This window comes from Miscanthus floridulus, chromosome 18 (genome assembly GCF_019320115.1).
Source record: "Miscanthus floridulus cultivar M001 chromosome 18, ASM1932011v1, whole genome shotgun sequence".
In the NCBI taxonomy this organism is placed as follows: Eukaryota; Viridiplantae; Streptophyta; class Magnoliopsida; order Poales; family Poaceae; genus Miscanthus; species Miscanthus floridulus.
In genome coordinates this window covers 8,054,396-8,075,607 of record NC_089597.1, presented here as the reverse complement: position 1 = coordinate 8,075,607, position 21,212 = coordinate 8,054,396, and the positions used below count along the sequence as shown (strand labels likewise).

The following is a 21,212-nucleotide window of genomic DNA, read 5'->3' as shown; positions in this document are numbered from 1 at the left end:
TCCTCTAGTGCTTGCTCCTCATAGGTTGGCTGCTCATCATGCTCGGGGCATCGGGCTACACTGTCTGGTGTCCGCGACATTATTTCGCGCTTTGTTCTAATAGATGCAAGAAAGTGTGCTTTAGGTACGCGAGAAGGTATAAGAAATAAAAAAAGGTCTATAAACCAAAGTAGTCCAATAAAACAACAATATATCAAAAAAATGAGAGGCATCATAACAGAGAAGAGAGGAGAACGTAATGTAGGGGTGGCTGCTAATGATGCCAAGTTCCTCATAAGTTCTTGATCATCAGCTCATAGTCCATATAATGTATGGACTTGGATAATTTCATCATTGGCAAAACAAAGGAGAGGAGACGAGAGGGGAGATTTGACAAAAAAAGCAACAGCTGCTTAACAAACATAGAGAGGAAAAGGTGTAAAAAAAGCAGTTGCTGCTTCCCAAACATAGAGGATAGGAAAAATATCCAAAAAACAGTTGACTGCTGCCACATGGTTGGAAGACCCCTGCAGATCAAAATCTGGTAACTTAGATGTGGTAAATAATGGATTAGAGTAGAGGAGGAGTAATAGTAGATATAGTAATAATAGAGGAGTAGAGTAGAGGAGGAGTAGAGAAGTGTAGCAGCCAGTAGTTAAGAGCAGCAGACACTTAGATACAGTAGTAGTCATAGATAGAGTAGTAGAAGTGAGCCACTTAGTAGTATAGGGAAGTGAGTAGAGTAGTAGCCAGCAGCTAGGGAAAAGAGTAGAGTAGCAGCCAGCTAGTAGGAGTAGGAGTAGCTAGCAGTAGCAAGTAGAGTAGTAGTAGTTCAATAGAGTAGAGTAGTAGTAGTAGTAGTTTAGTAGAGTAGTAGTAGTAGTTCAGTACAGTAGTAGTATAGCAGCCTTGCTGCTGCTACGCACACACCAGAGAGAGAGAGGTACAGATGGAGATAGCTACTAAAAATGAAACTAAAATTGACAAGCAAATATAAACTAAAACTAAAATTGATAACATAGCTACCAGACTCTAAAAGCTAAAATAGCAATTACTGCTTAAAGAAATAGCACAAATTAAAGCCTCACTGTGTTGATGCCATAAGCGAAATGCACTAAAGCAAAAATACTCTGAACTATTTGAAAAATAGTGACTACAACTGGTACTAAACTACTATGTTCCTATCAACACACATGCATGCAAACTGCTACAACCAATATAGCTTAGGCAAGTGAAATCAATTGATAAATAAATAAAACTACTTGCAACCTAAAAAGATGACCAAAATTCATGCAAATGACAAAGTTCAGAACCTAAGCTAACTGCATGTGCTTGCTGCCACCACCGAACAAAGGAGGAACAAGCTGAGTGGCTCAACTACTTACCACTTAACTGCTAACTTTGATATATGTTATGCACAAAACTACATCTTTCTCAGCAAACATACTACGATTTTCACAAATCCCAAAACAAATTAAGTTCATTAAACTGAGCACTGAAACATGTTCAAATTAGTAAATGACTTTATAATCAGTAAATAGGTATCCAGTAAGATGAAAGATGATATGCAGGGAGAAGTAGATCAAAACAACATGACAATATGTTTTGCCAAAGACATTTTTAGTATGCTGGGAATGTCACTAAAACTGAAAACATAACTACGGCAACCTAACAGACTGAGGATGAATGGATGAGATATTTAAAACGTCAGTAAATAGATAGTACATGATCGCTTTTCTTTTTATATGAGGAAATCTACGTTATGAACTGAATGTAGGCATTCATTGCAGAGGCTCTTGATTCGTGAAGATTGAGCTTTACATTTTAGATAGAGCAATGAGATGTTGAGCTGAACACAAATTAAGCAATGAGATCTTGAGCTAAGGCAATGCACGACACACAAATCCATAGTTTCTACAAAATAATTTAAACAGGTTCATTCAGCCATGGTACAACTTTCACATAGAAATGAAATGATCGAACATTGACATAAAATAGCAGCATGGGTAGAAATCTCACTAAGATTCATAGATGAAACTAAAACTGGTACTTATGTGTGTGGTGGCAATGCACTTTCCATGAATATAACACCTACTCAGTGACAAATGCTGCAAATCAAGAGTTATAAAGGCATAAAGCAAAACAAATAGGCTAGAACACATGGAATCCACCTTTGATGCAGGCGTCAAACATTGTAACTTGGATAAATTAGTGGACATGGTCAGATGTTCTAGGAAGTGTTTCTATGCCCATATGGCCAAACCTAGACTCTGATTTCAAATAAATGTCACATCAAATAGAATAGTTGTTGCACCATTCTAACTTGCCTTGAGCCAGCCGAAATTGGCCATTTAAACAAAGAAATAAAATATAAGTCATTTCACACATCATGCCTAAAAGAAATCCTTCCCATATATAGTTGTTATGAGATAAGCTAACACAGCAGCATTGTTGGCAGTATTAAAATTCCTGTGTGTTGAAACATTTGCGCTAACCGCTCATATCAGCATCTTCGACTCAGTCAAGACTCAAGATCATAAGTCCTAATTAGTAGCTAGAGTATTAGACTAAAATTTATGAGAGATAGAGGTGTTGTGATGTAATTAGAGAAGAGAAGTGATAGACTACAGTAGATGCAACAAGGCAATGGAGTGATAGTTTGGGAAATGTGATAGAATACAAGCATCAGTAGTACCATGTTGACAAGGTGGGAGGTGCTATTAAGTAAAGAGGGCCTTAATTTCTATGGCAAGTGAGAGTTATGCAGTAGAAAGTATTAGAAGAAGCAAGCCAATACATAAGCTTAGTTTTTTCATATTGTATCCCATTCAATAGGCCAATACAGGAAGATTACTTTTCACATTCAATTACTACTTATTTGTTCAGACTCTAACCCTACAAGCCAACAACTGAACAAAGCAAGATTACTATTCACATTCTGTCTAGCCAGTCTATGGTGCAAAGCAAGGGAAATTAGAAATAGTGCAGTTCAGGGCACTAGCACACCACCAATTAATCCTAACAAGATCAAAAATACCTAGAGCAGATAGAGCAGATAATGGAGGCATACCTGGAGCAGAGAACGGGGGCGTTCAGATCAGCTCGCTTCGCCAGGAAGTCACGGACTGAGACAGGATGCGGTCGCTGGGGGAGTTCGCGCTGCCGGGAAGTCATAGGGGCCGAGCGAGTCCGCGCCGCCGGGGAAAGTCGCACCGAAGACAGCAAGAGAGGATAGTGCTAGCCCGTCTTCCTTAGCGCCGGGAAGGGGAAGCGGGAGGGGAAGGAGGCGGGCAACCTTCACTGCCGTCGTGGATTGTGAGTTCTTGCGGAAACCCTAGCCGCCGTGGTGGCCGGCCTAGGGAAGGCGACGTTTGGGGGAGGAAGCGTGGCGGGTGACGGAGGCTATCATAGGAGGACGGCGGAGGTGAGAGGAAGCGGCGCGAAGAGAGCGGTGGCTAGGGCACGGAGACGGTGGCGGCGGCGAGACACAGTTGGACAGCCTGACGGCGTCGGGAGGAAGAAGAGAGCGCCCAACATATTTTCACCCATGCGCCCTTGTTTTTATACTCAGGACGATTTGTAGGGGCGGTTCCGGAACCAGCCGTGATCCAGCCGCCCCTACAAATTTATAGGGGCGGTTCCTGATCTAGCCGCCCTTATAAATGCATTTCTATTTTATTAAATTATTAATTCTATAATTTTTAAATCACAAAAACACAAAGTAAATGTATATAATATTTTATATTATTCTATATATGCACAAATATATATAAAAATAATTATAGTCATAAAAGTTGTAAACATAACTCAATCTTGTCATGTGACTACAATTTGAATTTTAAAACTTTGACTATAATTTTAGGACATTAAATGATCTAAAATGAAAATATTATAAACATAAAAGTTGTATAACTCATCAACATATACAACTTTTATTTTGGTCATCTTGTCATGTGACTTTGTTAATTTAAAATTCAAATAATTTCAACTTAAAACAATATTTTGAATGAGTAAATGATTTCAGCTGAAAAACTCATTAATACAAAAGTTGTAGAATTCATCAATATGCACAACTTTTTATTTTGATCATCTTTTCATTTGACCAAATTTAAATAGTTGAAATTTTGAATTTCAGTAAATGGCAACTTCAAACAAGATTTTGAAACCTTAAATGATTTCAACAATAAAAGTCATGAACATAAAAGTTGTTGAACTCATCACTATCTACAACTTTTATTTTGGTCACTTCTTAATGTGCCAAAGTATTAGTAAACATTGTTCACAAATTCACATATGACTCATAGTTTCATGAACTATACGAGAGACATGTTGATTTGTGAACAATGTTTTCTATCACTTTGTCAGATGAAGAAATGACCAAAATAAAAGTTATAGATCTTGATGAGTTATACAACTTTGGTATTCATCACTTTTTCAGCTGAAATCATTTAATGGTTGAAAATCTCGTTAGAACTTATCATTTTTTTTTAAATTTAAAAATTTGAATTGCTCAAACTTTGTCAAATGACAAGAATAACCAAATCAACACAGTAACTTGATAGGGCATGATTTTAGAAAATTTTAGAAAAAAAATCATCACATTTGGAGCTAGTATGAGGGAGAAAGACTAGTTACAAATTTTACCCAGAGATTAAAAAGAAAAATCACAACTGTTCATGATGATAATGATGAACAAGTGTGATTTCTTTTTTTAATCTGTGGCTAAAACTTGTAATTAGTTTTTTTTTCCTCATACTAACTCCAAATGTGATGGTTTTTTTTCTAAAATTTTCTAAAATCATGCTATATCATTTTAGTCTAGTCATCTATCTTTGTCACTAATTTTGAACAATTTAAATTTTGAATTTCAGAAAATGACAGCTTCAAACCTGATTTTCAACCACTAAATGATTTTATCTGTAAAGGTGATGAATATAAAAGTTGTTGAATATATCACTATCTATAACTTTTATTTTGGTCATCTTTTTATTTGACAAAATTTGAACAGTTCAAATTTTGAATTTCAGAAAATGACAGCTTCAAACCTGATTTTCAACCACTAAATAATTTTAGCTATAACGGTGATGAATATAAAGTTGTTGAACACATCACTATCTCCTACTTTTATTTTGGCTATTTCTTCATTTCATAAAGTGTTAAGTGATTTCATAAAGTTTTAGTAGTAATAAAGTGGATGCTCAAATAGATTCATCTGGATGTTGCAAAGGGTAGTCTCACATATATGCATAAATGTAGTCTCACACATATACATAAATATAAAGTCTTACACACATACATAAATATATAGTCTCACACGCATGCATAAATGAAGTCTTACAAACACACACTTACACAAACACTCCACGTTCAACAACTAGCTAGCCCGCTATAACGACTTTCCCCTTGACACCTTTTTATTCCCATGGCGATATGTCTTTGGGTAGGTTCTTTTCCACAACACTAATCATTTTAGAAAAGTCTATGAATAGCAGCATCTCATTGTACTTATTGTAAGCTTCAACATCGTCCACGCCATTAACTCCAATAATATGCTATTTCTCGAAGGCAACCACGTGCTTTGTCTTCTTCTTTGGGGGAGGTTACTTTATGGGTCAGACATATAGAAAACTTGTGCGACACGTGAAGCGAGCACCCAAGGGTCATCATGGTAGCTTAGATTCTCGAGGTCTAGGACTCTCAATCTGATCTTGTTCAGTTGGTGTTGTTTGATCCAGCGGCATCGAAACAGGGCAACCGTTATATCCCTTCCATAGTCAAGTTCCCATATATCTTCAATGATGTCAAAGTATTGGATCTTTCGTCCCAATCCATCGAGAGCCTCTATTCGAACACCGCTATTTTGGTTCACATATTTACTATTCTTTGTGTGGGTATAGTACGTATACCTATTGATGTCATAAGCATTCTAAGATGTCACTTGTCTCGATGGCCCCTCCACCAAACCCATTGATGTCCTTTGCGTGGGTAATAGAGTCTATGGTTTCTCCAGGCGGTATATTTTGGTCCTTCAACTATGTAGTTAGTCATTGCTTATGCTGTTTCATGACCCAATCATCCGAACGACCATTTCTCTCCGCCATAATAATAGCCAAGTGTTCATCAATGTACGGTTGCATCAGTTGTGTACTCTGCAAGATACTGTAATGCGCCCGACTCACCTCTTTATAATCATGGTCGATGAACACTTTTCTACCATTGGTGCTCTTCCCAGCCAGCCTACCCTTATGACGAGAATCAGGTTTACCAATCCCTTTTTGTACTTTTAGGTACTCTTGACAGCACTCAATGACTTCTTCAGTACTATAACCCTCTATCATGGAGCCCTCTGGGTATGCTCGATTATGCACGTATCGATTTAGAACCGACATGAACCGCTCGTAGGACCACATTTCATGCAAGTAGCAAGGGCCCAATGCCTGTATCTGATCAACCATGTGAATCATGAGATGTGGCATTATATCAAAAAAGTAAGAGGTAAACACATCTCTAGTTGGTTTTGTGTCTCCACCATAAATTCATGTAGGTTACTCAGCTCTTGCTTGCCAATCGTCTTCTGTGAGATCTTTGAAAAGAAGTAGCACATGCGGGTGATGGCCATTTTCAATAACTCTAACTTTATAGCCCTGATTGCAATAGGTAGAAACACTATCAGCATCACATGACAATCGTGAGCCTTGTAGTGTGTTATTGACAAGTCCTTCATCGACACTAGCTTCTTCACATTCGCTGAAAACCTAGTTGGGACTTTGACCCCCCCTAGGAAAGTGCAGATAGCTCTCTTCTCGTCTGGTGTTAGATTGAAGCACACCGTGGGCAGAGTCTATTTTCTATTAGCCTCAGGTACCGGGTGAAGCTGTGGCATCACGTTTAGTTGCACCATGTCTTTCCATGATTTTAGACCATCCTTTGACTTGCATGTGTCCATCAAGGTAGCAATGAGACTCTCAAAGACATTCTTCTGCACATGCATAGCATGAATGGCATGTGAGACCTCCAAGTCTAGCCAATAAGGTAGATACTGAAAGAAGATCGATTGTTTCTTGAAAGGTACGTCTTCGACAGGGGGTGTGCTTCTATCTCTGTTCGTCCCATCCGGATTCTTTTTTCCATAGACGACGTGTATGTTTTTCACCATTCTATACACGTGTTCTCCGTTATGACATCTCTCCGGAGGGGGTTCAATCTCCGGGGCGTTGTCATAAAATCTAAAGAACAATTTGCTACGGTACTTGTGGCTTATCTTTAAGAAGCATCGGTTCCTTAGGTAAACTATCTTTTTGGATGCATTTAGGTACACCCATGTAGTACCATCCAAGCAAACCAAGCATTCCATCTTCCCTTTGATCTGTCCAGATAAAGCAAACAGCGCGGGGTAATCATTGGTAGTAACAAATATTATTGCTCTACATATGAAGTCCTCCTTTCGGAACGCATCGTACATCGGCTCCCCATGCCTCCATAGCCTCTCCATTTCTTGCATCAAAGGCTCGAGGAACACGTCTATATCAATGCCTGGTTGTTTAGGGCCAGAAATAAGAATAGTGAGGAGAAGATACTTTCTCTTCTGACACAACCATGTTGGGATGTTGTACATGGTCAAGATCACTGGCCAAGTGTTGTGGTCTCTCATCCTCTCATTGAAGGGATTCATTCTATCGGTGCTCAAGTCAAATCGTACATTCCTTGGGTCATTGCTGAATTCTTTGTGCTTCTCATCGAACTTTTGCCACTGACTACAATCAGCCGAGTGTGCAATCTTATCATCATCCACCTTGCGCTCATCATCCCACCATGTCATGAGTGCGGCTTCTTTAGGGTTTAGGAAGATACGTCTCAAGCGGTCGATCACTAACAGGTACCACATTACCAAGGCAGGAATTCTTCTCTGCTTTGCATCATTACCTAATGGAGTGTCCTCTAGGGGCTAAGATTCTTGTACCACCTTTTTTTGTACCCTTCCTATTCCTCTTTTTCTCCGTGGAGGCTTCGTCCCCACCGTAAATGTCATTGTTCTTGTACCGGCTGGCCCCACACTGGAGATATTTATCCAATGACTTGAACGTTTCATCATGAAAAAGTATATAGTGGTTGAAGCATGCATGGATTTTTTCAATCCCCATTGTCAATGGACTTATGACCTTCTTTTCTTGGTATGTGTTGGCGGGAACTGAGTTTGTTTATGGTAGCATCCATGACAGGAGATGCAATAGATCATTGAAACTACAGTCTAACCAGTCGTACTTAGCTTTCAGGGTGAGTAGCTCAAGCACAAAACGTAGCAATATCCAATGTGTCGGACAGTCCTTTTCAACACCATACACAGTCTCCTTCGATGCTTTTGTCACCCTTTCCAAATTTTCTAGACCTTTCGGGCTATTTAGTAAAATCTCTGGTCCAAGGGCTCAAATCATGTCCTCCAAATCATCTTCATCCCAACTCGTGCTCCACCATCATTATTGGCACCACCTTCATCGTTACCATCCCAACCACCAGCATCACCACCTTGTTCATTGCCAAACTCGAAATCCATTCGTGCATCAAGCTCTGCTGAATATTGGGACAGGGATTCTATGGTTTCGTCGTCGTATTCCTCCTCATCCTCGTCGTTAACAATAACCGTTTCACTATGATGAATCCACACTGTGTAGTCCTCAATAAATCCTCGCATAATTAAATGTGATCTGATGATAGTCACATCTGTCCATGCTATACGGTTCTTGCAATCTTTACAGGAACAAATAATTATATCCTTATTCTCTGTCAATGTCGTTGCATGCTTTTTTATGGCTTCAATAAATTTATCCACCTCTTCACGGAAACATGCCTTGAACCTTAACGAACCATACATCCAAGAGTTTCTGTACTCCATCTTTTACAACAACGATAAAACAAACATTAAAGGACTACTTATTTAGATATATATAAAAATGAATTAAATTAATAATTACTTGAGAATAATTGTATATACTTCAGATATATATAAATATAAATCAAATATAATTACATGAAGCATACAAACACACCATGGTAGAGAAAAATTAATTAATGGTCCATTTATCCATAAATAATTAAAATACATATTTGTTGATTACAATAAACAATTTCAAAGACAACAATTTGCAACAATTATATTTTACCCAATATCTTTCGTACAAACCTTAGTCTAATTTCATTAAACATAAATTTACAAAAACGAAATTAATAAAAAAACCAAACCCTAGATTTAGATCTACATGCACATGAAACATCCATAAAACTAACTAATTGTTCACTAAAATCAAGAAATATGGACCAAATAAGGGTATGATCTTGTTCCCCTCCCTAATTTACCATAGTACATTCAAAACTTAGGTCTAATTTGCTTCATAAGTAGCTCAAGCACCATAGAAGAGAGAGAAAAATAAAACTCTAATTATTCACTAACTAACCATTAAAACTTTAAAAAAGTGTGGAATAACATTTTCTTACCTTCTTTAACCTATCTACCAAAGAATTTGAGACCAAAACCCTCCTCCTTAGTAGAGCAATTTTTGGAGGTGCCCAAGGCCTCCTCACCTTTTTTTTACGGGGTGGAGTGAGTAACCCGAGGAGAAAGAAGGTGCTGTAGTTTGCTTTATATGTGGGTCATTTGTAGGGGCGGCTGGTGATTGAGCCGCCCCTACAAATTGGAGGTATTTATACACGGGAATTTGTAGGGACGGCTTAATCACCAGCCGCCCATATAAATAGCAACGCCGGGGGCGGTTGGTGAGTGAGCCGCCCCTACAAATCAGACCCATTTGTAGGAGCGGCTCGTATCACCAGCCGTCCCTGCTGTTCCATTTGTAGGGGCGGCTGGTGTCTGGACTCCCGAGCACGTCACTGTAGGGATAGCTCCATCACCCGCCGCCACTAAAAAAATTCGTCCTATTGCTACAAACCGTTTTTCACGCGGTGTCAATCGATCAATCAACTAAAAGTAAGTTTGAGAGACGAGGAGTGCCGGCCGTTCTGAGATTGCTTGTTATGTCGCTTCCAGATGCGCTCACGCTCGCGGAATTGGTTCTGCAACCGCAGCTGCAGTTCTCCCTCGAGGCCCCGTTTCTTTTATTTATTGATTGATTGAGATGAGAGGTGGCGACGGCGGGCGGCCACATATATAATCCCGAAACGGAAAAGAAATCCTGATCCGAACAGAAATCCTACCGCCTACACGATCGATCCAGCATTCCCGTCCAGGGAATGCAGCGTGACCAGCCCAACATGAAAATGCAGCTGCATGTTCTCTGTTAGGGCCCAACCACCCAAGCCCAAAAAAAAGAAGAAATCTCGGGTGACCAGCCCAACAGCAACAGCAGCTCTTTCCTCACCTTCCCTGACGACCTGATATTTCCCTTCCTTTCCCCAGTTGGTCCCCAATCCCTTCCTTTCCCTTCCCCTCACGGCTGCTGGCTGCACGCTGTTGGCCGGAGGAGCCCCGGCGCCAGACTCGCCGAGTGCCCGAGCGGCAGCAGGCAGGCCCCTCTGCCTGCGCGAGCAGCCACCACGCTTCTGGCTTCCTCCACCGGCTACCGAGTCCTTCATCTCTTCCACCGCTCGCACGCCGCCCAATCCCACGGAGAAGGCAAGGCAGAAGGGAGGTCAACGGCAACGGCGTGGAGCTGCCGGCTGCCGGCTGCCGGCTGCGTCTGCGGCCCTCGCCCTCCAGGCTCTGTGGCGCTCACGTTCACCTCCTGGCTCCCTCCATCCCTCAGTCTTCTGCGTCGTCGGGTCGGGGTCAGGCTCAGGCCGCTGTCTTTGCTGTCGGGCGGGCTCTCCACGTCCCGACCCCAACTTTGGTCAGGTGTAAATATCCACAATCCGGCGTTGCATTTGCATTGCAGTGCAGGGACCAGCAATCGCAGAATCCGAGGGAAAAAGGAAGGGAAGATGATGACTGCCTCTTGCTACTTCTGCCGCTCCGTCGTCCGAGCTCCTCTGCTCAAGTCCAGGAGCTCAGTGCGCTGCCAAAGCGCCGCCCCGCCAGGTGCCAGCGGTGCCACCTCCACCTCCAAGGTAACCCAAACTTCCACACCCACTACGTGTGCTTCACAATTTTTATACATGGAGCCACTAGCAGAGGGATATGTCATACGTCGCTTCTTTTGGATAATAATAATAAAGAGTGGGGGATCATGTATAAGCAAGCTTAAACTACTGATTCACTTGTCTATCTGGCGTTGGTCGCTTCTCGTGTGTGAAGCTTGTCCTCGAGGTGAAAGAACGGCTAGCAAGGGAGCATCCAGGCCTCCCCACGGGCAGGAATGGGAGAGACGATGACGACATGGTCCTCTGGTTCTTGAAGGACCGCAAATTCTCCGTTGATGAAGCCGTCTCCAAGCTCACCAAGGCAATTGTATCCTCATGTTTGAATTCATTAGATGTTCTCACACATTTTTGTTAGAGGGGTTTTCATCCTTGGTCTTTGAACCAATATGCAATTTTGATATATAAAGTTATACCCTTCACACCTCAAGATGATATTTACCAATATGCAGTTTCGATATAAACTGATACCCTTCACACATCAAGATTCATGTTTTGCAAGATCATGGGAAACCTAATAATTTACTCACTAAATTCCTGGTATTATAACAGAATCTATATAAGCATTGGTATCTTCAGTTTTCCTTTCAACTGCATTAGAAATGGCGCCAGGATTTTGGTGTTTCAGAGTTATCAGAAGAATCAGTGAAAGGCCTCTACCAAACTGGCAAGGCATATGTACATGATTCTTTGGACGTTTACGGCAGACCTGTGCTAGTTGTAGTGGCAGCCAAACATTTCCCTTCGGTGCGTTCCTTTTGTTTCCCAATCTTGATTTGGAAATGTTCAACAGGGATAGTGGCTACACATACAGTGTTCCAATTTTTAGAATAACACAAAGAACAAAAGAAGACAGCATGCAGTGGCAAACTATCAGTATTACTTTATAGCAGCTCCAAAATTAAACTACATGGCTTAGCTAGCTGACTTGTAACTTAAAGATATCTCTTGTATTCGACAAGCATTTGCTCTTAATAATACTGATGATCCATGTATAATATGCTACTGCAGACACAGGATCCAGTTGAAAACCAGAAGCTATGTGCCTATTTGGTTGAGAAGGCAGTAAGCAGACTTCCCTCAGGAGCAGAGAATATACTTGGAATCTTTGATCTGCGAGGCTTTCGTGTTGAAAATGGTGATCTCCAGTTCCTAAAGTTTTTGGTAAGTTTGATAGCTTCAAGGCATGACTAAGAATCTCTGATTGCCTTTTGTGCTGTTCAGTGGCAGACATGCATACTTTTATTTGCGATGATATAAAAGAATGTGAAAAGAGAGCAGTGTAATGCCACAGGAAAACATTAGTAAATCATTCATGTAATGTATACATCATCCATTGCAAGGAGTAATTCCAAGCAATAAACTATTTCTACATACGAAAACTGTGATGAGGCACACCAATTAGAAAAGACAAATGGCGTGTTCATGATCTCAGATGGCAAAAGAACAAGTTTATCTAATGGATTAATTCAAGTCACATATGGATTTCCTGCTATATGCTGCAACTATTATATATATCTAAACACTTTTTTTTGGTATATGCATCGCAATTAATGTCCCCTCCCATTCCCAGATTGATGTTTTTTACTATTACTACCCGAAGCGGCTTGGCCAAGTTCTTTTTGTCGATGCTCCATTTGTTTTCCAACCAATGTGGCAGGTTGTCAAACCTTTGTTGAAATCATATGCCTCCCTGGTATGCTCTCCCTCTCTCTTAGGTTAGTGCTTCATCAAACGATATGGATAATCTTACAATCTACTGCTATGTTACCCCTGCTAGGTAAGATTTTGCGATGCCGAGACTGTGAGAAAGGAATACTTCGTAGAAGAAACTGTGCCTCCTGATTTCCGCAATTAGGTGCCACGATTATTTCTTCAGTAATTGCAAGTCAGTTCTACCTCTGCTTTTGTGCCATGATTAAAGTTCTAAACTGTGCAGATTATTTTTAGTTCTTCCAATCTCTCCTAAAAACTATTTTGCAGAAATGTGCAGGTGGTTTCGGAAACATGGCCTTTAATTCATCGAGAATGGATTTGGCACCCAGGGTGGGCTGGTGCCTTCCCTATCTGTACCGTTGGATTAACTTCTCAAAAGTTGCTGAGACGGAGACTAACGGCAGCAAACGTTTGGAGGGTCCAGTAAAAGAATGGCCCCTGTACTTGTATAACTTCTGTGGAGCAGAATGCTCTGTTTTAGGCTGCTATCTGGAATGGTCCTGTACCATATTTTTTTTTTGGTCTTGGATGAAGCTATATATGGACTTCATCCATCTCCGTTGAGCATTTTACAATTACATAACTTGTGTATGCCCAATTCCATGGTGTAGTACCATAACTTTTCAGTTGCAGACAATACATGGATTCCATTTTTTTTAATCAAACTTCTGTCTGCTATAAAATTGAATCATGGCTTAGTTTGTGGTTGTGGACTTCATAAAGAAACACAAACTAATCAAACCAGCTTTTGAAGAGTCTGCTATGGATAGGAAAGTTACAAAGCAAAATAAGATACAAAGTTGTATTACATAAAAACCAGGTATGCATCAAATCAGTTGCATTCATAAAAATCAGGTATACATCAAATCAGTTGCATTCTGGAAAACTAATCTACAACAAAAGAGAAAAAATCGAGCAAGTGGGCCCGGTGGCACGAATCATGAAGCACAGAAAAGACCAAAGAACATTGTTGCAAAAGACCACAACCACTTGCTTCTCATCTCCTTTCTCCTCCGCCTTCCACTCATCTTTCCCCCTGCCGTCGTGTATCATCTCCGGCCAGGCCGCCTTCATTCCTCTCCCTCCCCTCCGCCTCCGGTCCGGCCGCCTCCACTTTTCGCACCCCAGAAGCGTACATCACTGTGTAGCTGCTGCTGCTGGCCGCCATGGCCACTACAGTCATGGCCGCGGCCGTCTCCTTCCCGTCCTCCTCGGCCGCCTCTGCGGTCGTCAAAGCGTCGCCAACGTCGCCCTGTACCGCCCCACACTTCCTCTCCTACCGCCCGAGGGCCGCGCGGGCCGCCATCCGGGCGCAGGCGTCCGCCACTGACACCGCCGTCGAGGCGCCCGCCAAGTCCAAGAAGGAATCCAAGAAGCAGGAGGAAGGCGTCGTCACCAACTTGTACAAGCCCAAGGAGCCGTACATCGGCAAGTGCCTCCTCAACACCAAGATCACCGGCGACGACGCGCCGGGTGAGACGTGGCACATGGTCTTCAGCACCGAAGGTAGGTTACTCTTGTAGTCTTGTTGGTTTGTTTGTGCTCAGTTCCTTCGTCCCACGATGACAGGTGCCCAACTGTTGTACACGCACTGCACGCAGGCAAGATCCCGTACAGAGAGGGCCAGTCCATCGGCATCATCGCTGACGGCGTCGACAAGAGTGGCAAGCCGCACAAGCTCAGGCTCTACTCCATCGCCAGCAGCGCTCTCGGCGACTTTGGCGACTCCAAGACAGTCAGTAGTCCTCTCCTCTGCTCTCTCTGAACCAACCATTCTCCATCATTTTCTTTATGAGCATTTCTTTCTGGCGAGACGAGCAAGGCAGAATTAATCGCCTGACTTGTGCTTCGTCTGCAGGTCTCGCTGTGTGTCAAGAGGCTCGTTTACACCAACGAGGCGGGAGAGATCGTCAAAGGAATCTGCTCCAACTTCTTATGTAAGTCTCATCACTTTCCGCCTGCGCTGCGCTGCATTTCGTTCTTCTTCTCTGAATCTCCTCCTTCTCAAGAATTGGTTTCTTAGAATAGAAGTCGTCAGGATTCAGATTTTGACATCTGATTCTCATGACACCGGCTTTTACTGAATGTGGATGACACTGACTTTACTAGCTGCTTCATTATCTTCCTTTAAAAAAAAAAAAGTTCCTCTGCTTTTAAGAAAGCAGTATAGTTTGATACAAAGTCTGCTGGGATTGCCAGATCTCCAAACAAAACCTAAAGAAGGACTCTATTACAGCTTAGATTTCAACAATGTCTGAATCTAGAACAGCCAGAGGGTCCACTCCAACACGATCGCCATTATCTTGCCAATCCTGTCTTTGTCCACCGGCTTAAGCAGTACCAGCCACTTCTGTAAAAAGATTAAAGCACGAAAAATAATCTCAGAAGGCTTATCCAAATTTTTTTCAATAGCCATCTTATTGCGCGCCTCATTATTTTCTTCTTGTGCACAGTTACTGCCCCATTAAATCAATGGTACCCTTGGCCTTCACACATTACTGTTATATTTAATCCACTAATCCTGACCTGACTTCATTGAACTGACACGGTACCAAAATGGAAGCCTTAGAACGAATGTGGTCCTATACCAGCACCGTGTTGTGGCATCCATCCATAATCCTCATTTCATTGACATGTATCTGGATCTACGCATTATATATGATCCTTCACTTTAAGGTTGACACCTGAATGCCTGATCCAACTTGTTCCCCTGTGCTCATATCATTATGCAGGTGACCTGAAGCCAGGTGCTGACGTCCAGATAACAGGACCAGTTGGCAAAGAAATGCTCATGCCTAAAGACCCCAACGCTACTATTATAATGGTAAGCTTGAGAGCTAACTCCTGTTGATCAGTGCCTAATAACTGACGACAGCCAGAGATTTCACAGTCATGCCAATTGCTCCCAGCTTGCCACCGGTACAGGTATTGCTCCGTTCCGCTCGTTCCTGTGGAAGATGTTCTTTGAGAAGCATGACAACTACAAGGTACAGCGGTGTTCTACTTTATCCCGGCAGTATCAAACTAAAACCACCCATCTCTCTTAAAGTAAAGTTCACAGAGAAAGACGAAACAAAGGAACAATGTGTTAGCTCTTGTGCAGTTCAACGGTCTGGGATGGCTCTTCCTGGGTGTTCCAACGAGCAGTTCATTGCTCTACAAGGAGGTCAGTACATCGATCTCTGCTGTTTTCATGAGGAACTGCACAAGTGCTACTCTCCTCTTATTTGTTTTCATGCAGAACTCAACCTATCTAGTTGCACTGTATTTGTGAATGGACATTATTCAGGAGTTTGAGAAGATGAAGGAGAAAGCGCCAGAGAACTTCCGGGTTGACTACGCCGTCAGCAGGGAGCAGACAAATGCGGCGGGGGAGAGGATGTACATCCAGACCCGGATGGCGGAGTACAAGGAGGAGCTGTGGGAGCTTCTGAAGAAGGACAACACCTACGTCTACATGTGTGGGTTGAAAGGCATGGAGAAGGGTATTGATGACATTATGGTGTCACTGGCTGAAAAGGACGGTATATATACTAGATAATCTTTTGAACCTGTTATCTTTAATTTGAACCGTTCTTGCTGTGAAGTTAATGGTGCTGACTTGTGTTGCATTGCTTGCACAATGTCAGGAATTGACTGGTTTGACTACAAGAAGCAGCTGAAGAAGGGAGAGCAATGGAATGTGGAGGTCTACTGACTGTTCAATTTTGCATCTGACATTTGTGTTTTGTGTATCTGTACGTGAGGCCAAGGTGTACTGCGTATATAATGTAGATAGTGAGTTTGTTCCGTGTTTTACTATGGTTGTTTCTTTTGGGTTTTATATGTACTCTTGTATTATGTCTGTTCAATTTTTGTTATGAGTAATGTCATCAGTACACATGAAAAGAGTGATGAAGTGGCTCAGAATTTCCGTCCCCACAGATTTTTGGTAAAGCCCTTGTAGAATATATTTTTTTTTACTTTTTGGTTTATGTCAAATGCAGGAAATTTTATTTTACATTGAAATTGATATCTACACAATGAACATTTGCCCTTGACAACCAACATAGTTACACAACAAAGTTACAATAGCATATCCGTACTGTCTTTTTTCTGCACATTTCTTGGACCATTTTTGTGCAGTAAATAAATATACCAATGCAGACGCATACAAAGTTACAATAGCATATCCGTACTGCTTATATTTGCAGAAAAATTCTGCTCTCCAGTATTGCCCACACTCTACTCTGTATTTCTCCGGAGGCCTACAAAATGGCTAGCTGGTAGTAGTGGTTCAGTTATGTGATGTTGCTATCATCAGTAAGTAGGAGTACTGTATTTAAGACCATTCTACTGTTTGGATTAGAATCTAAACACTTTGTTGGCACCAGACTGATCGATCTGAGAAGGAAGGAAGGAACATTGCCCACCCTGAGACACCAAAAGGAAAAAAAAGAAAAGGAGCCAGACAGAGATCTTATTGCTGGGACTGTTACAACCAAACGACCAACAGTCAGAGGATGCTGCTATCCGTCTTCAGTTGTGCTGCACTTGCTGCTGCTCTTTGTCAGCAGCGTCTTCTTCGGCAACCTTTGGAGGAGGAGGACAGTGCAGGGCCTCCTGTCTCTTGCCCCACAGCAGAAGGTACAGGCCACCTATCACTAGCACTGATCCCAGCACACTGCAGGCACAAAGGGCACCGGAGGGAACAGAGCAGAGCAGAGAAGGTGACTTCACTTTCGATCAGGTGGATTGGATTCAGACATTCAGTGATGGCATGGTATGGTACCGTGAGTGTCCGTACGTACCTTCCGAGGTAGAGCTGCTCGTGCAGGATGGAGAAGTCGATGACGGAGACGATGATCTGTACCACCGGTATGAAGGCGGCGACAAACACGGCTCCCCTCTTCTCGATGCACCATGTCACCAGCACGAAGGAGACGCCGCAGCCGACGATGCCCTGAGAAAGTGAGGATCATTCATCAGAATGATAATGGAGCTAGCTAGTTGAGAGTTTCAGACTTGAGAAATGATGAAGCCGTGTGATGCATGGCAACGAGGAGACTGAAATAAACAAGGAACAGTGAGTGAGCAAAGCAAGCAGGTACGGCGTATAGGACGGTGAGGATGTTGAACTTGCTGGTGATGATCCAGGGGGAGATGCTGCGCTGGGTGCAGAGGCCGACGACGGCAACTTGGAGGAAGCTGAACAGGGACATGAGCGCGTTGCAGGAGTAGACGTGCGGGTACTTCTTGGCGAGCCGGCCGTGGAGCAGGAACCAGCAGGAGAGGCAGACGCAGTTGCCCAGGATGGCCACGGTGCCCAGCGTCCACTTGCCGTTGCCGGCGGCGTCGTCCGCGGCGGCGTGCGGCCGGAGGTGCTGGTGGTGGTTCTGCGAGTCCGCCGCTGCCGCGTGGGTGAGCGCCACGCCCTTGTAGAGGGTGAGCACCATGGCGCCGGCCAGGGACACCAGCGTGCCCAGCAGCTTCGCCATGCCCGTCCTGCTCTTCAGGTCCAGCGCCTCTGACCGCGTGGCGACGGCGAGGAGGAAGGTGAGCACGGGGGCGATGTTGGAGAAGGCGGTCACGAAGGTGGCCGTGGTGTAGCGCAGGGCCACGAAGATCATGTACTGACGCAGAGCTGCCCTGCAATGGCGCAGGTTGGTTCATCAATGTGCTATAGCTTCATGAGATGAGCTTCGTTCTCGCTCTTTTGTTTCAGATTCAGTCATGAGAATTGAAGCAGCTTCTTCATGAACATGATACATACCCGAGCGCCGCACTGACGAAGATGTAGGCGAAGATCTCCAGCGTCAGCTTCGGCCTCGACTTCCTGAAATTCAAATCGATGTCATTCAGGGAGACTTGCAGTTGCAGCAGCAAAAGACAGTCTCATGAAAACGAAAGACATGCTGAGCTGAGCTTGCAAAAAATAGTACATAAAATAGAATGCATATATACCCATGCCGCCTCCTCTAGGCTCTAGCCTCTATTTCTTGAAAAAAAAAAGAAAAGAAGATTACTTAAAAAAATACGAAGAAAGGTGGTGGGTCAGCGGTCAGCCTTCGATCGTCTTGCTACTATATGCTAAGCAACCAGAATTTTCTACTTCTCCTGGTGGTATAAACTTTCCCTATCAAATAGCTCATATAGCGAGGATTTCTACATGCTATGACCAGTGGTAGTGTTTTACCGTTGCTTAGAAACACGGTGAGAATTCCACTATTTTTTGCAGGGGCTGCTTACCTCTCCTTGAAGAATGCGATTGGCGCGAGGAAGACGGCGGCGGTGAGCTGCTGCAGGGTGACGATCACGAGCGGGTTCATGCCGCCGTTCATGGCCACCTTGACGAGCGACACCATGACCGCCGCCACCACGTTGAGGCAGAACATGACCGCCACCGGCAGGCCACCGCCGAGGCAGGACCGCATCATCATCGTCGTCGTCGTCGTCATCATACCCTCTCTTCTCCACTGTCCACCACCACCCGGCCCTTGCTTGCCTCTGCTCGTTGAGCAGGTGGCGGAAGGTCTTTTATAGTGTGGCTCGCCGGCCCCGAGTCCCCGACCAGGCGATGCGACCCGGGCGGCGGCCCTCCCTCTCGGCCTCTTGAGTTGGCGAGCGGCGAGGTAGCTAGACACGATGGCTGGAATGGATCGGTGAGGAGGAGGACGCAGCAGGAGGGATGAGATGCAATGCAATTATGCAGCGCAATGGAATGCGGTAATGCGATTATGAAGGGAATCGTTTCAGGTACGCCTTTTTTCTCATCTTCTGACGAAGGGAAGGAAAAAAGGAAGGAAAGAAAAGATGGGTGAGATTGGTTACAGAAACCTAGCTGCCATAGCTGCTCTGCTGCTGCTGGGGTAGTCTCCACTCCGAGCAGTGAGTGCGAGGGAGCTGTAGCACGTCTCCCTTTATTTCTCTCTTGCTGATTAGCTTTTGGTGTGTGGGCAATGATGCAGTCGCCATTGGTATTGGCCTGCCTGGCCACACACCCAGCCAGACCCAGCAGCAGCAAAACACTGAACACAAATGAGAATGTGGCCACCTCTCTTTCTTTCTCAAAGGCGCCCTTGCCCCTTTATTTGTCAGCTGTTTGACATGGTTGATATACATACATATGACTTTATCTGCTGCACTTGCAATGATAAGTATACATAGCACTTTGTGTCTTTGATAGAGATATATACCGAGCAGGTTATTGTGTGTACATATAAACTTGTCCCACGCTCTCGTTCTAGTCCTTTTACTCGTAGATTGTATGTAAGGCTCCTTAAACTTATACTGCCTCCCTAAACTTATACTATTGGACTCTCTAAACTTGTTCTAAGTTCTCATCTCGGTTCCAATACTTGAAAAATACACACTCAATTCTGTAAACTCGTACTATTGTACCATCCCGATCCAGCCCCCACACCCCACCACCACCGCACTGTGTTGCATGCGTCCACCGCACCCACATGGTCGCACTGCGTAACACCGCGTTCGTCCATCCCATAGCATCGTAGGTCGTAGAGCATGGGGGATGGGACGTGTGGTAGGGTCTCAGGCACGATGTACCGACATATAGTGGTGAAGCTAAAGCAAATTAGAGGGGTGTGCTTGCCCAATAGGTGTGAAGATTCGAGTTACAACCATGGTGACCCTAGTATTGGTTGGGGTTTTTTTTGCATCTGCACTCACAACCCACAACATAGCTTCGCCGCAACTGATCTAGATTTCTAGGACCTGCCACACACACTTGGCCACCCATACCATGCTTGTCCTACTGCACGTCACGGCTGAGCCTTCACCGTCATGGCCCTCCTTGCTTCTGCTCGACTCTCTCCTGCGGTGCTCGCCCCCACATCGTGGCAGTTGCACTTGACTCTGCCACCATTACCACCACACTCCTTCCTCTTCCCCATGGCGCAGAAGCTCGTTCTCGTTCTCGCCATCTCCTTGCACCTGTTTCCCACCCTCCCAGCTTTCTTTGCCTCCCTCAACAAGGGTAAGGCCATCACTGCGGCCAGGTAGGGCAAGTGTAGCGCACGGCATGGCGGCGTGGGTGGGCACAACAGGGCCTAGCGTAGCAATGTGGGTGCAGCATCACGCCGAAAATGAAGCGCTCGCAGGCATGAGGTGATAGGGCGAGCATAGTGCAACATACAGGTGAGGCGTGCATGTGCGATTTGGTGGAGGCAAGGACGGAGAGGTGCGGGGTTGAGTGTACAATTTGCAATTACTAGGACCAGGGTTCAAACTCGGGACAGGTTTAAAGAGTAGCAATTTGTAAGTACTAGGTTAAAATGAGAACTCGAGACAAGTTTAGGGGTCCGAACGAGCAATTTACAAGCAGCAGCACCCAAATGAGAACTTTTTTGAACGAAAAGGTAAAAGCTCTTCCACTCAGTTAAGAATAAGAAGAGCACCTAGTCGGAATTTGGGAGAAGTTTAAGTAACACTAG

The 21,212-nt window shown here is 43.8% G+C and overlaps 3 protein-coding genes across 10 annotated transcripts; 2 read left to right on the top strand and 1 right to left on the bottom strand.

The window, feature by feature from the left end:
- Window positions 1-10,383: 10,383 nt before the first annotated feature.
- LOC136521912 (uncharacterized) lies at window positions 10,384-13,472 on the top strand. Of its 8 annotated transcripts, none has more exons than XM_066515686.1 (8): window positions 10,384-10,755; window positions 10,863-11,034; window positions 11,222-11,374; window positions 11,665-11,811; window positions 12,076-12,228; window positions 12,638-12,760; window positions 12,845-12,952; window positions 13,048-13,458. In XM_066515686.1, exons 2-7 carry the CDS (start codon window positions 10,909-10,911, stop codon window positions 12,920-12,922), a joined length of 780 nt encoding a protein of 259 aa, XP_066371783.1. In that variant the 5' UTR covers window positions 10,384-10,755; window positions 10,863-10,908; the 3' UTR covers window positions 12,923-12,952; window positions 13,048-13,458. The 8 variants fall into 8 exon arrangements, with proteins under 8 accessions (XP_066371783.1, XP_066371776.1, XP_066371782.1 ...); XM_066515679.1 differs by having other exon boundaries at window positions 10,631-10,755; window positions 10,868-11,034; window positions 13,048-13,459; XM_066515685.1 differs by lacking the exon at window positions 10,384-10,755 and having other exon boundaries at window positions 10,762-11,034; window positions 12,850-12,952; window positions 13,058-13,472.
- A 313-nt stretch (window positions 13,473-13,785) lies between these two features.
- LOC136521910 (ferredoxin--NADP reductase, leaf isozyme 1, chloroplastic-like) lies at window positions 13,786-16,647 on the top strand. Its single transcript, XM_066515677.1, has 8 exons — window positions 13,786-14,286; window positions 14,382-14,515; window positions 14,639-14,717; window positions 15,513-15,604; window positions 15,690-15,767; window positions 15,884-15,946; window positions 16,070-16,304; window positions 16,410-16,647. The coding sequence occupies exons 1-8, from the start codon at window positions 13,947-13,949 to the stop codon at window positions 16,475-16,477; spliced, it is 1,089 nt and encodes a 362-aa protein (XP_066371774.1). The 5' UTR covers window positions 13,786-13,946; the 3' UTR covers window positions 16,478-16,647.
- Window positions 16,648-16,865: 218 nt separating this feature from the next.
- Window positions 16,866-19,802, bottom strand: LOC136521909 (WAT1-related protein At3g30340-like). The gene is made up of 5 exons (XM_066515676.1): window positions 19,009-19,802; window positions 18,533-18,595; window positions 17,871-18,408; window positions 17,571-17,722; window positions 16,866-17,443 (listed from the first exon to the last, which is right to left on the bottom strand). Exons 1-5 carry the CDS (start codon window positions 19,218-19,220, stop codon window positions 17,299-17,301), a joined length of 1,110 nt encoding a protein of 369 aa, XP_066371773.1. The 5' UTR covers window positions 19,221-19,802; the 3' UTR covers window positions 16,866-17,298.
- Between the last annotated feature and the right edge of the window lie 1,410 nt (window positions 19,803-21,212).

Bases quoted from the DNA above. Each gene is read 5' to 3' on its own strand.
- LOC136521912 (XM_066515682.1), top strand. From the start codon at position 10,909: ATGATGACTGCCTCTTGCTACTTCTGCCGCTCCGTCGTCCGAGCTCCT. The intron at 11,812-12,075 runs GTGCGTTCCTTT...ATGCTACTGCAG, and splicing joins CAGCCAAACATTTCCCTTCG to ACACAGGATCCAGTTGAAAA. The intron at 12,229-12,637 runs GTAAGTTTGATA...TCCCATTCCCAG, and splicing joins TCCAGTTCCTAAAGTTTTTG to ATTGATGTTTTTTACTATTA.
- LOC136521910 (XM_066515677.1), top strand. From the start codon at position 13,947: ATGGCCACTACAGTCATGGCCGCGGCCGTCTCCTTCCCGTCCTCCTCG. The intron at 14,516-14,638 runs GTCAGTAGTCCT...CTTCGTCTGCAG, and splicing joins ACTTTGGCGACTCCAAGACA to GTCTCGCTGTGTGTCAAGAG. The intron at 15,768-15,883 runs GTACAGCGGTGT...GCTCTTGTGCAG, and splicing joins AGAAGCATGACAACTACAAG to TTCAACGGTCTGGGATGGCT.
- LOC136521909 (XM_066515676.1), bottom strand. From the start codon at position 19,220: ATGATGACGACGACGACGACGATGATGATGCGGTCCTGCCTCGGCGGT. The intron at 18,596-19,008 runs GTAAGCAGCCCC...TTTGAATTTCAG, and splicing joins ATCGCATTCTTCAAGGAGAG to GAAGTCGAGGCCGAAGCTGA. The intron at 17,444-17,570 runs GTACGTACGGAC...TTGTGCCTGCAG, and splicing joins GAGCAGCTCTACCTCGGAAG to TGTGCTGGGATCAGTGCTAG.